We start from the raw sequence: 14,787 nt of genomic DNA on the forward strand, positions 1-14,787 counted from the left end.
TGGGTCTTCATTGCTGCGCGCGGGCTTTCTCTAGTTGCGGTGAGCGAGGGCTACTCTTCGTTGTGTTGTGCGGGATTCTCATTCTGGTGGCTTCTCTTGTTGCGGAGCACAGGCTCTAGGTGCACGGGCTTCAGTAGTTGCGGCATGTGGGCTCAGTAGTTGTAGCACATGGGCTTAGTTGCTCTGCGGCATGTGGGATCTTCCCAGACGAGGGCTCAAACCTGTGTCCCCTACATTGGCAGGTGGATTCTTAACCACCATGCCAGCAGGGAAGCCCAGAATATCACTTTTATGTAGACTCTTACATTAGCCTCTCGTATCCCTTACAGCTACAACTCAAACTTAAAAGTACATTTGAATAAGTTGGGCCTTTTAAAAATCTTCTTGAGCAGGTCTAGTCTAGGCCAATTAAATCAGAATCCCTGTCTGTGGGAATTAGACATAAGCATTTTTAAAGGTGATTCCAATATGCATTCAAGGTTAAGAACCACTGTAATGGAGGCTTTGAGCTGCAAATAACCTACATCTGGGGCTCAAGTTAGTTTAAAGCATTGGTTCTTACACTTTAGCGTACATCAGAATCACTTAGCAAGCTTGTTAAAATACACATTGCCAGGCCTCCACCTCCAGAATGTCTGACTCAGCAGATATGGGATGAAGTCTAAGAATTTGCATTTCTAATGATGCTGGTCCAGGGCCCACACTTTGAGAACCACTGCTTAAACAATGAGGAAATGTATCGTTTTACCTAACACAGAGGCCAGAGGTAGAGAGGCTCCAATCAATGCAAGGTGAATCTTCAATTGCAAATTGAAGTTGTGCTTCCATTGCTTCTCTGGCTCTTGCTTGCCTCTGATGAGGCCAGGTTTCTAGCAGATGGTCAAGGTGCTTTGTGACTGAGCCTTGCTATCCCTCCAGCCACACCTTTGCTCATGCTTTCCTTTCCCTCCTAGAATTCCCTCTTACCCTGTCTCCCCTGTCTAAATACCCATCCCTGAAGGTACAGCTGAAATCTCACTGCCCCTCAAAATCCATCGGCAGATCTCCCTCCCTGACCTGCCCAGTTTTCCCCTCTTCTGTCATTACTAACGTCCTTCTGAGTGTTAGCCTTGGATTCCAGCTGGGCTGTAGGAACTTGAGGGTAAGAGCAAGGCCCTTACCACAGCCCAGTGGCAAGGTGGGAAGGATAAGGATCTTGGAGTGTAGCAGACCCCAGTTTGACTCTGGTTCTATCCCTGGCTTCCTTGTTGACCTGGGGTAAGTTACTTGACCTGAGCCTAGTTGTGTCGTTTTTTTGTTTGTTTTGGTTAAAGTTATTTCATGGCCTCACTTGTCTTAAAGACCACTATAAAGATCAACTGAACTTACAATGTAAAAGAACCTGGTAGTCTCAGTTGAGCCGTAGCCCTACTCTTGCTTGTCCCCCACATCGATAGACTGGAGTCACAGACCTGCACGTGTTCCCAGGTTCACTCTTTTATCTGTGTCACCTCTGGAAAATCACTTAATGAGCATCTCCTAGAGCATCAGTCCCCTAATCTGTGGGGTGGGAATGTGAGAAGATTAAATGGAATGCAAAGCTCCTGGATCAATAAATGTCACCTGCAAAATGCTTGGTGAATGAAATTCTGAAACCTACCACTTTGTCTCTAGGAGAAAGTGGTTCATGGCTGGGCCTTCGGTTCTAAATAGCAAATTAAGGAGGAAAAGCCCCAGAATGCTCTGGACACCCCCTCCTAGCCCTCTCCACCCCACTGCCCACAGCTGAGTCAATGCCAGTCTCCCCTTCTCCCCTCACCAAGGACAAAAGGGAAGGAAATGAGGCCACTTCACTTGCTCTCTGACTGGATCTGTCTCCTCACCCGAGGTTGTAGGTGAGTCTGTCTGTCATCTAGTCTCTGCAGCAGCCTCTGTCCTCATAGGATCCTTCTAAAGGCCAGAGGACCTGCACTGCCAGGAAGGGCTCCCTGCTGGCCATGGAAACGTTTGAATCTGGCATCCCTGACCCTGGCATTTCGACTCGCTCTGGGTTGTGGGCCTGGGAGGCCCACGGAGCATGCTTGTTCTGGGAATATTCCCTCTCCAGCTAGTCTGCTCCAAATTCTATCACTAGTCTTTCAGAATATCTCTTTTTTTTGGTGAATAAACTCTGTAGATTGTATTAATGCCAATTTCCTGTTTTGTTTTGTTTTGTTTTAATTGGGTGCTGTCTCAATTATCCTTTATTTGTAGTTTACCTTGAATTACTCTGGTAACCTATTGAGGGTTTTTTTTTTTTTCCTCCAATTCGCGCTGTCTCGGCGCACGTACGTGTCACCAGCTCTTTTTATTTATTTATTTATTTATTTATTTATTTATTTATTTATGGCTGTGTTGGGTCTTCGTTTCTGTGCGAGGGCTTTCTCTAGTTGTGGCAAGTGGGGGCCACTCCTCATCGCGGTGTGCGGGCCTCTCACTATCGGGCCTCTCACTATCGCGGCCTCTCTTGTTGCGGAGCACAGGCTCCAGACGCGCAGGCTCAGTAATTGTGGCTCACGGGGCCAGCTGCTCCGTGGCATGTGGGATCTTCCCAGACCAGGGCTCGAACCCGTGTGTCCTGCATTGGCAGGCGGACTCTCAACCACTGCGCCACCAGGGAAGCCCCCAATTTCCTGGTTTTTATATTGCACTATAGTTATGCAAGATGTTACCATTGGGGGAACCTGGGTAAAGGATACATGGAACCTTCCTCTTCATTTTTTTCCCCAACTACCTGTGAATCTATAATTATTTCAAAATTAAAAGTGTCTTGTTTAAAATCACCTTTTCGACTTCCTTTCTCTCCCCAGGCCACCCCGAGTCCAGGCTCTTATCACCTCCCTCTTGGACCCTTGCAACCACTTCTTGGTTTTCCTTCTGTCTTTGGTCTTGGCACACACTAGTCCATCCGAAGAATCTCCAAGATCCCCATTTTGAGCTATCTCACCCTGAAATAACTACCAGAATCTACTCTCTGTTTGCTGGATTGAGCTGGCACTCAAGGCCCTCCAGACCTTTCCAATCTTACCTAATACTTTTTTTTTTTTTTTTTTTTTTGGCCCATGCCGCGAGGTTTGCAGACTCTTAGCTCTCCGACCAGGGATCGAACCTGTGTCCCCTGCAATGGAAGCATGGAGTCCTAACCACTGGACTGCCAGGGAATTCCCTTACCTGCTACTTTTTATTTTGCTCATGCCCTGCCTCCACACAGCATCCTCCTGCTCAGGAGGATGAGGCTGTCCCACCTCCTAATTCCAGAAATACCCTTTCCCTTCTCCATTAATAGTAAAAGCCCATCTGAATTTCCCCTGATACTAAGAAGACTTTCCCACCGGTTGAATGGAAGTAATAATTGGTCCCATGCCTCCTTGAAAGGATCCAACGTGATGACGACTGGAATAACGCCTTTAATAACGATTATCAGTAAATTCTTCAAGGGGAGGCCTGAGCAGAAACTGCATTACCTGCCCCCTATCCTGTGAGGCCACACAGCCGCAATGGCCAGACCCCCTTAAATAGCCAGGTCGCGTCCTTCCGGACGCCCGACGGTCAGGCCCCGCCCCTCGGGACGCTCCAACAACAGGCCCCGCCCCCGGAGACGGGCCAACGACTAGGCCGCGCCCCTCGGGACGCACTAACGGCCAGGCCCCGCCCCGCGTGCGTGCACCGCCCCACGGAGACGTGCAGGCCCTCGCGAGGCCAGAGGCTGAGGTGGCAGTAACTGCAGACATGGAGCTGCTGGAGATGCCGGAGCTGATGGGGCTGTCGCTGTTGCTCGGGCTGCTGGCCCTGGTGGCGACGGCGGCGGTTGCGCGGGGGTGGCTGCGCGCGGAGCAGGAGACGTGCGGCCGGTCCGCAGGTTAGTGGGGCGGGAGCGCGTGGGGGCGACCCGCCGGACCTGTCGCTCCCGGCCTACCCGGGGTCCGACCGGACGTTTTGGCCTGCGGGGGTGCCAGAGATCCCCCCCTCCCTCCGGCCTCAGTTTCTTCTCTTGGGACATCAGTTTCACTTCGGGACGACCTGTTAGAACCTAGGCCCCGCGCTGCCGAGCTCTCCGTGGCCGAGGGTAAGCCGCCTTCCCTCGGAGCCTGAGCTTCTCCCCGGGGCTGCTGCGGGGGCGCTAGGAAACTCTCCAGCGCGCTCCTTGATCGTTATTTTCTGAAAACGGGGAGGAGGGGACGGACATTCATTTGTGAACGCTCTGGTTCCCCGACATGCAGCATTTATTGAGTACCTGCTACGTCCTGTAGGCTTTGGGGTCTTTTCCTTTAGGGAGTCCAATGTCGGGTAAAAAAGAACAGGTGAAAATGTAAGTGAAAAATATAGTGTAGTAGGTTTCATAGGAAGGTCAGTACTAGACACAGGAAACCCAAGGGTGGGAGTGGTCAGCCCTGCTTTTGACCGTGGGCGGGGGGGGGGGGTGTCAAGTAGGGAACGCTTGACATGGGGTCTTGAAGGATAGACGTGTAAGAGCTTGCCAGGAGGCCAAGAGAGGGCGGATATTCCTGGCAATGGCAACATGCGTGAAGCCAAGGAGTCCTGGAACAGCATTTGGTTTGACTGTAGTGTGAGGGGAGAGGGGAGGGCTTGTTAGACAAGGCTGGAGAGGCAAGCGGAGGGCAGGCAGATTTGTCTTTGTATGTGGCCTCAGGAGCTTTCTTCCTGTAGGAATTGAGGAGCATCTGTAGCGATCTAACACATGCCAGCTTTGCTCCTGGCCTGATTTTCAAGTAAATTAGCTATTTGATACAAAAATGACTGGCACCATTTCCAGCACACGGGATGTACTCAACTCACGTCAACTACCTCTCACCTCTGGGTTCTCTCTGGGATTCCTTTGAGCCTTTTAATGCTTGTGTTGGGTATTGTGCTTGTCATTTTGTATATATTATCTCACCCAATTCTCAACTTCTCTTTTAGAAAACCAAGGCTCGGGGCAGTTACCTGAGATCAGGGTCACTAGATTCCGGTGTGCACATTATCCCCCACTTAGAGATGTCTGGCCAAGAATCTGCATTCCACTGGCCATTCTGTGTACTTGCTGAGCTGTGCCTGCCCAGAGAGGGCGCCTCTTCTGATGTGCAACGAGGTGCTATATGGTTATGTTATATACACTAACAGCAAGCAGCCTCCTCAAGATCACTCAGTGGTAGAGATGCAGTCCAAACCCAGGTCTGATTCCAAAGCCTCTGTTTTTTCCCATATCACTCTCTTCTTGAGGACAGGGGCCATATCTGGTCATCTCTTGTGCCTCCATTCAGTGCCAATCATAGGTGGTCAGTAAGTGCTTATTGAGTGTGAATGGACGAATGACATGGGCCTTCCTTATAGGCCAAAAAGCAAATGGATTTCCACCTGACAAGTCCTTGAGATCCAAGAAGCAGAAACAACATCAGCGGATTCACAAGGAAAAGCCTCAGCAACACAACTTCACCCACCGCCTCCTGGCTGCAACATTGAAGGTATGTGGTGCCCATGCACAGGACATGTATACAAAGACTCACACCCCCGTAGACTTTTCCGTTGTAGTATTCTGTGCATGTTACAGACCCCTCTGCCTCTGACCAAAATCAGTGGGGATGCCCCATCCTATCCCTTCTCATCACATCCCATCAGCAGCTTGCTGTTAATCTAAGCAACAGGGCTCCAGAATCATGGCTGCATGGGTTTCCCCATTTGCCCAAGGGGTTCCTGTTCATACTTGCTGCAACCCTTCCCCTAGAGCCACAGTGGGAACATATCTTGCATGGACTTTAGCAGCAATGGCAAGTACCTGGCCACCTGTGCAGATGACCGTACCATCCGCATCTGGAGCACCAAGGACTTCCTGCAGCGGGAGCACCGCAGCATGAGAGCAAATGTGGAGCTGGACCATGCCGTCCTGGTGCGCTTCAGCCCTGACTGCAGGTGGGACAGGATGGAGCCCCAGGTTTGCCTGCAGAAGCCCTGACCCAGGCTTATGTCCTTCCCATACCTTGTTTGGGGTAGTGAGGGGGGACCCAGGGTCTCCCTTGAGGTGGCAGAAAGGGAACATCCAGACAGCTTCAACACTGCCTGAGGCTCCTTGGAGGGCTATGGAGCTACATAGCAAGGAAGCAGAGAGGGGAAGATCTGTTCCTCCTTGGGAAGTACCAAAGCCTGACTTCCAGAGTAGTCTTGGAAGCTCTAATGGTTTTCTAAACCCTAGAGAGAAGCTAAAGGAGCCAGAGCTATGAGAGACTTACCTTGTAAGGAGTTTTAAGAGATTTTGAATTAAGGGTTTAAGTTGTGAGGCTGGACTATAAGTCCTGAAGGGAGATCTTGATTTTCCTCAGAGCCTGCCTAGCATAGGACCTGGCACACACAGGTCTCCGTGCCCAAAGGAGTGAGAGACTTGTCTGCTCCCTGTCTCTAGAGCATTCATCGTCTGGCTGGCTAACGGAGATACCCTCCGTGTCTTCAAGATGACCAAGCGAGAGGATGGGGGCTATACTTTCACGGCCACCCCAGAGGACTTTCCTAAAAAGCACAAGGCAGCCGTCATCAACATTGGCATTGCTGACACAGGTGAGGCATTCAGAGGATGGAGCTTGCCCAAGGCAAGAGGGAATGGACCCAGTTTTACTTACTGAGTGAGCGAATGCAGCCTGAGAATTATGCTTAGCCCCAGTGTGACAAAAAGGGCCCTGGCTCTGGGCTCCCCTGGAGTCCTGGGAGCCACAGCAAGTCCCCTGGGGGAGGCAGGTAATAGCCACAGTCTTCAGCCATATCCTTATCTGTGGTGACCCTTGGCTTGGGAGGGAAGCTTGGATACATTACACTGGGCAGCAGACGCCTTCATAAGTCAGTCGATCAGGTCATGGACCTCAGCTCATGGCACTCCTCTCGCCCTTCAGGGAAGTTCATCATGACTGCTTCCAGTGACACAACTATCCTCATCTGGAATCTGAAAGGTCAGGTGCTGTCTACCATCAACACCAACCAGATGCACAATACCTTTGCTACTATATCCCCTTGTAGCAGGTGAGGAAGGAGGGACTTTGGCCTCGGGCATGGGCAGAGGTTGGGGCTGGGAGGCCGGGGACAGAGCAGAGAGCCAGCTTCAGAGAGCAGAAGGGGCAGGCAGTGTGGAATCAGGACACCTCGATTCAAGTCCTTAGTCTCTATTTCTTCATCCATAGTTTTCAAGAGGTTGGGGTGGGGGTACTATTATCTTACAGCCTGGCTGTGAGGATGGACTGAGATCATGTATAAAAGCAGTTTTCAAAGGTAGTGTTTTAGGTACAAGATTAATTAACTTTCTCAGGAAAAAGTTTTGGCGGATTTGCAGAAAAAGATGCCCTTGAAATTAAGTTTTAACGCAACCTGGGTTGCATGGCAGGTTTGTGGCCTCATGTGGCTTCACCCCAGATGTAAAAGTTTGGGAAGTCTGCTTTGGGAAAAAAGGGGACTTCCAGGAGGTTGTGCGAGCCTTTGAACTGAAGGGCCACTCTGCAGCCGTCCACTTCTCCGCTTTCTCCAATGACTCCCGGAGGTGAGTGACTCCTCTCTGATTTCTTACCCATGACTTGCAGCCCCTCTTGGCGTCCAGGATCCTTCTGCCGTTCTCTGCAGCGGCTCTGAAGTGGGGCGGGGAGTGGGGGGGTGCCTGGCCCTCAGCAGGAAGTAGACGTAGCAGTGGAATTGGCTTCCTAGCTGGCGTCCCTAGGGCTGTCCCAGTGCCCTCCCCTCCAGGGTATGCTGGGGCTAGAGTCGTGACTTTCCCTGCTGCAGGATGGCCTCTGTCTCCAAGGATGGTACGTGGAAACTGTGGGACACAGATGTGGAATACAAGAAGCAGCAGGACCCCTACTTGCTGAGGACAGGCCGTTTTGAAGAAGCAAGCACCATGCTGTGCCGCCTGGCACTCTCGCCTGACGCCCAGGTTTTGGCTTTGGCCAGTGGCACCAGTATTCATCTCTATAACACCCGGCGGGGTGAGAAGGAGGAGTGCTTCGAGCGGGTCCATGGGGAGTGTATCAGTGACTTGTCCTTTGACGTCACTGGCCGGCTTCTGGCCTCCTGTGGGGACCGCGCAGTGCGGCTCTTCCACAACACCCCTGGCTACCGGGCAGTGGTGGAAGAAATGCAGGGCCTCCTCAAGCGGGCCTCCAATGAGAGCACCCGCCAGAGGCTACAGCAGCAGCTGACGCAGGCCCAGGAGGCCCTGAAGAGCCTGGGTGCCTTGAGGAAATGACTCTGGGAGGGCACAGCAGGAAGGATCTGGCCTTCTGCCTTCGCTGCCACGGCTTTTCCCAGGTACTCCCCAGCTGGAAGCCTTTTGAAAGGGGTGTGCTGATTTTCTTAATGATGACTCCTCTCTCCTTTTTCCCATTGAAACTATTCTTGCCTACTTAGATCTCTCTCTCTTCTTGCTGGTGTGACTCCTGGCCTTACTTGACCTCCCAGGCCAACGACCAAGGTGCTTCTCTTTTTCCTGGGCCCAAGGGGTGGAATCTGTCTTCACCAGGCACTGAGGAGAGTGGTAATTAGAAGAGAAAGAGAGAACATGGTCTTTGACCTTGTGGCAACACACCCTGCTATCCAAAGAAGCGTGTAATTGTGGGACTTCCCTGATGGTCCAGTGGTTAAGACTCTGTGCTCCCAATGCAGGGGGCCTGGGTTTGATCCCTGGTCGGGGAACTAAGAAAAAAAAAAAAAGACAAGCTTGTAATTGTGGAGGCAAAACCTAGGGAACACCTGAGTACTAACCAGCAGTCTTGCAGGGATGGGAGATTGGGATATCTTCCAATTCCATAACTGTGGTATGGCTCAGGGAAAGGCTGATCTTAACCCAGCAAAGCGCCTAACTTCATCAAAAAGTGATTAAGGGGGGCTTCCCTGGTGGCGCAGTGGTTGAGAGTCTGCCTGCCGATGCAGGGGACACGGGTTCGTGCCCCGGTCCGGGAAGATCCCACATGCCACGGAGCGGCTGGGCCCGTGAGCCATGGCCGCTGAGCCTGCGCGTCCGGAGCCTGTGCTCCGCAATGGGAGAGGCCACAACAGTGAGAGACCCAAGTACCACAAAAAAAAAAAAAAAAAAGTGATTAAGGGATTTCATTCTGTGCCTCAGTTTTCTTATTTGTGAAATGGAGAATAATTATCTCTTGACCTCGTTACAAAGATGTTGTGAGAGTATGAAGTCCCTAGATTTGGAAGAAAAGTAGAAAAGAGTCATAACATATGTTACCTGTTGTCCCATATCAGTTATAAACTACTGGGTGAAAACAGGGCAGTTTGAAACTCAATTAGAAAGAAACATATCCCTTGGGAAGGCCAAGTTTCTAGGACTTGATCATACATTTCATATCTGGTTCTGCTTTAAGTTGCGTGGGAGAATCACAGAATCCTGAGATAGGGCTCTTCTCTTCCAGGAGGTTATATCCTGTTTGAGGAGAACTTCTTTTCAGTTCACCAAACATTTGAGTGCCTACTCTGTGCCTAGCACGCAGCACTGGACCCTGGAGATAAGTATGAATAAGACATGGTTTCTGCCATCAAAGGTGGCTGGTGAGAGAGAGGTTCACATGTCTGTGAAGTGCTTTTGTTAGTTTATTCATAGCTGGAGAAGGCTGTTGTAAAAGTCAAAGCGAGAGAGAGGATTGAATCAGGACAGAGGCAACGATATGGAGTTGAAGTTGAAGGGTAGATTTGATAGATTAGGTATTTCGAAGTTCAAATTTTGGGACTTTGAGGACTGCTTGGATGTGAGATGGAAATGAGGAATCTTAGGAAGACTTGAGCCTAGAGAAAATTTACTCATCCAGAACAAATTCTTCCTCCCTCTCCCTAAAACTGGGACCTCTGCTAGTCACCCCAACTCATAGAGATATTTGAACAAGTCACAACCTTGGAGTTATCCTTAGTTACTCCCTCTTCATACTCTCTCCGCCCTACTGGACTACTGCCGTCCACTCCACCAGAAAATTCTTTTGGTTACATTCCAGTTTATATCCTGGATCTGCTACCTCTCTCCATCTTTTCTGTTACCATCCTGGTCCTAGCCACTGTCGCCTACTGGACTGCTATAACATAGCTTCCTCATTGGCCTCCCTACTTCCTCTTTTGCCTCATTAAGTCACTTTTCTACGTAGCAGGGTGATCTTTTAAAAATGTAAACCAGATCACATTGTTCCCAAGTTAAAACCCTGAAAAGACTCCCCATCACAGCTGGAATAAAATCCAAAACTCTCACCATGGCCTACAAGGTCCTATGTAATCTGGCTTCTTCCTTCCTCCGTGACCTTGTTACCACTTTCCCAGCCACCCCAGCCTTGCTGTTCCTTCACCAAGCCAAGTTATTTCCAGCCTCAAGGGGGACTTGTGCCTATGCTTTTTCCCTCTGCTTAGAAGCATTTTTTTTCTTCTGTTGGCAGTCTTGTCATGCCTGTCATAATTCAGTTCTCAGTTTCAATTATACTTGAGAGAAACCCTCCCTGACCACCCAATCTGAAGTAGCCCTTTCCACCAATCATATCACATCCATCACATTAGCTTATTTTATTTTATTTTGCATTACTTAATGCTATCTGAAATTATCTTGTTTGGGTATTTGTTGGCTTCAGGGGTTTTCAGTTTAAATGCTTATGGATGTCAAGTGGGTAATATAAGTGGGTGATTTGGGCCACAGTCGTCTGGGTGTAAGACAGTAGGAAATGGTGGGAACTGAAGTGATCTCTAGGGGGCATGTGTCCTGGGTAAGGGGCAGCCGTGGCTGCAACTTAATATTCAGGATTCCCGCAGAAGTTGCCTGTTTCAGAGAAGCTAGAAGTTGACAATTCATTATAAACAGAAAAACTTAGGCACTGTAGGGACCAAACAGAATGCTACTGTGGGCAGGATGCAGACCAGCAGTCTCATTGGCAGCTTCTGGATTGTTCATTAACCCACTGGAATGTGACAAGAAGCCTTGTCTGTCTGATTTGCTCTGTATCCCACACACGGTACCTGGGATAGAGTAAGCACTCAATAAATGTTGAACTCAAACCAGGGCAGTTGACAGAAATTTCAGTACCCTCTGTGTATTGTGGTTTTATGTTCCTAAGAATAGACTTGTGATGGATAATACTATGCACCTGGGTCCTGGTGAATACTTGCTTTCTGATTGTTTGAAGAATGATACTAAAACACTTTGCATATCTGCTTGGCTCTGGCTTTACTCTCGTGTATCCAGGAGAGGAAGTGACCACAGAATGTTGAGTTACGGAAGTCAGAAGTCTTCAGTTCCAATTTCAGCTGGGGCACTTACTGACTTGAGACCATGAACAGACAGATCACTTGACCTGAGTTTGTTTCCTCATCTGTAAAATGGGAATAAATCCTGTCCTTTGTGCTTTGCAGGGCTTTGAATTTCTAATAAGATGAATGAAAGCACTACAAAAAAGTCATTACAGAGACTTCCTGAGGACAGAAAGCTCCTCTCACTAAAGATGAGGCTGCTTCTCTTGTAAGCATGGAGAAGTTACCTGGATATTCATGTAGCCTAGAGGCCACTATGTTATTTTGGTTAAAAATCCTTGTGTGTGAAGGCAGTGTTAATACTTTAATATTACTATTTCAATGTCTGTGGGTTTGAAATTTTTCAAAATAAAAATTTGGGAAAATATTTTTAAATGGTGGTTTATAGATTATTTTTATCAGTCATCAAAAATAGAAAAAAATATTTAAACCACAGAAGTGCACATCTAAACGCCTGTTGATTGTCTTCATCAATTTCAATTAAGGTAATGAGAATACTCTTATTTAAAAGATGTTCTGGGGGATTCCCTGCCTGTTCAGTGGTTAGGACTCCGTGCTTCTACCGCAAGGGGCACGGGTTCGATCCCGGGTCGGAGAACTAAGATCCCACAAGCTGCACTGTGCAGCCAAAAAACAAAAGATGTTCTGCAATTAGAGATTATAGGAGGTAAGTAGGAAGCACATACTCTGGTGATGAGTTATCAATGATGATAGGTTGAGACTTCCCTGGTGGCCCAGTGGTTAAGACTCTGTGCTCCCAATGCAGGGGGCCCGGGTTCGATCCCTGGTCAGGGAGCTAGATCCTACATGCATGCCGCAACTAAGAGTTCATATGCCACAGCTAAGGAGCCTGCCTGCTGCAACTAAGACCTGGTACAACCAAATAAATATTTTAAAAAAATGATTATAGGTTATATCAGAGACCCAACATTGCCCCAAATTGGCCACATATCTAGAAACAATAACTTGGGATTCATGTTCTCCTCTAAAAAATTCCAGAAATATGAGTCTTCCAGGTGATCCTGGCTTGTTTTGAGCGCACAGCTCTTGAGGCTGAGGCCCACTGATAGAACAGGTTGGCACTGCAGAATCAACCACAGCAATTGAAAGCATGATTCATATACACAAACCTGGGAATGTCTTCTTGAGATTGTAACTGTATGTCCAAGTCTTCATTTCTTCAAGCTTCCAACTCTGATCCCAGGGTTCAGGGCAATTGGAAAATGAGTGTGGTTTCCATTTGCTTTCTATTCAGTATACATACCCAGTTTGAGTCCATTTGCATTTTCTTGGTCACATTAATAGTGGCTAACATTGATTGCGAAGCCTTCAATCCCTACCAACTCACTATTGTTTTTGCCTCAGCAAAACCCAGTAACCAACCACATCTTAGTTTTTATTTGATGGAAGTCCCACTTCCCCAAATCTTAATCTGTACAATTTATAGGGGATAGACCCAGACCCTCCATGGTGGGCATATAACCAATCAGCATATTCCTGGACTTTGCCAGAACTTTAGAAAAGTGAAAATATGTTTAATTTTCTGCTGGGATTGCTTAGTAAGTTGAATGTAAAGAAACTATGTGTAGTCCTGTCCAAGAATGAAGCCAACACAGGAAAGCAGCCAAAGATGTAGAGAGATGTTGTGCTGAGGATGCTGCTTGTTTAGACAGCTGGATCCAGACACACCTGAGGTTGCCACCACTGGACTGTCAGTTATAAGAGGCAATAAATTCCTGTTTATGATTGTCCGTTCGAGTTGGGATACTCTTACTTGCAACTGAGAGAGCCTTACATCAGTATTATTAGAGTCCAAGTAAATTGCCCAAAAGGCACATAACCAATAAATGGCTGGCCCAGATCTTTAAGTTTAGGCCTATCTAGTACAAAAATACATTCCTTTAGGGAATTCCTTGGCAGTCCAGTGGTTACGACTCTGCATGGGTTCAGTCCCTGGTCGGGGAACTAAGATCCCACAAGCTGTGTGGCCCAGCCAAAAAAAAAATTAAAAGAATAAATTCCTTTCATTTGCAAAGCCAGAGGCAAGAATACAAATGAAGGCCCACATGCCATGCCATGTCTTAATATTTCTTATAAATTAAGCTGAGCTCAAATATGTTCTGTTCTCCTACCTTCATATATAACTTCCTGGAAGGCCAAGTTTAAATTTAGAATTCTCAGACTGAGGTCTGTGCCACAAAGTGTTGTCAAAGCCAACCATCCCATGATCGAGGCCGTCCCCCTTTTCCCACCTGATTCTTTCCCACATTGCAAGAGATACCCCAGCCCACACCTCACATGCCATCATATCCCTGCAGGACACCACCCGCCCCTTGGCCACCAACCACTCGGGCCTTAGGGTGTGCACCATGGCAGCCCCACCTTTGGGAGAATGGACCTGGCGAGAGGCTGGTACAAGCCCTTGAAGCAGGCTTGTGTCTGTTTGGACAGGGAGTCCAGGGTCTACTGGATGAGATGGGGACAAAAGCTCTGGGTAGTCACATTTCCCTGGTCCTGCAACTGAGCCTCGTGGGGAGGGGCATGGCAGGAGGAGGGCCAGGACAGGTCCCTCCGGAGGAGTCCTCTTTGCCCACATCTAACACTATTAAGACTGTGTTGACCGCACTCCATCTTTTCCCTGCAATTCCAAGTTCACTATGCTAAGCTCCCCTCAACACGTCAGAAATGTAATACAGTATTTTATTGTGAGTTCCTGGGGGTTCGACCAGGTATGTGTCAGAGTTTCTCCAAAAGTTCTGGATACGTGAAAGCAGTCTTGTGCGTTTTCTTTACCGGTATCTGTGGTCTGATTACTGACTCTCCATTCTCACCTTCAAATTCTTCCAAGCATCCCAGAGGCCAGCTGCACCCAGGGTACCAACATGGAAACCATGTACACCTTGATCCTTCATCACAGTCCTAACCACTGGACCGCCAGGGAATTCCTATACCCTTTGATTCAAAAGCCCTCTTTTGCATAGTTTCTGCACCCAATACTCAGTGCTTGCCACTGGGAAGCAAAGATGGATAGATGGCATTCCTTCCATCCAGAAGGTGCTTGATCTGGTATCAGGAAATACAGTAATAGTTACAACAGCAAATACTGATTACGTGGTAGGCAAGGTTGTAAGTGCTTTGTACACATTAGGCTATTTAAGCTTCACCACATCCTATTTGGTGGATATTGCTATTCCCATCTTAGAGATGGTGAAACTGATAAACGAAGAGGTTAAGGGACTTCCCTAAGTGACAGAGTTAGGATATGAACTTGGCTCCAACGCTTGTGTTCTCAGCGCACTCTTATGCAGCCTCCCAGCCATGCCTGTACCCAGAACATAGGCCAGAATGTGGTTACCTGCCATCAGCGAGGCACAGCCCTGTGCCCAGCACAGTGCCTGGTACTCAGAAATGACAAAATGAGGACAGCCAGGGTATTACTGAATATCACAGAACCCGTGTGTAGAGGGGTCTGGAAGTAGCAAGAGAGGCTGGAGAGGAAGAAAAAACAGGCTT

The 14,787-nt window shown here is 48.5% G+C and overlaps 1 protein-coding gene across 1 annotated transcript; it reads left to right on the forward strand.

Annotated features, from left to right (window-relative positions):
* Positions 1 to 3,747: 3,747 nt before the first annotated feature.
* Positions 3,748 to 9,307, forward strand: TBL2 (transducin beta like 2; the record flags this gene model as incomplete). The annotated part of the gene is made up of 7 exons (XM_079719294.1): positions 3,748 to 3,877; positions 5,350 to 5,480; positions 5,741 to 5,925; positions 6,413 to 6,564; positions 6,894 to 7,020; positions 7,379 to 7,531; positions 7,771 to 9,307. 7 exons carry the CDS (start codon positions 3,748 to 3,750, stop codon positions 8,231 to 8,233), a joined length of 1,341 nt encoding a protein of 446 aa, XP_079575420.1. The 3' UTR covers positions 8,234 to 9,307.
* Positions 9,308 to 14,787: the final 5,480 nt, after the last annotated feature.

This window comes from Hyperoodon ampullatus (assembly GCF_949752795.1).
Source record: "Hyperoodon ampullatus genome assembly, chromosome: 14".
Taxonomy (NCBI): Eukaryota; Metazoa; Chordata; class Mammalia; order Artiodactyla; family Ziphiidae; genus Hyperoodon; species Hyperoodon ampullatus.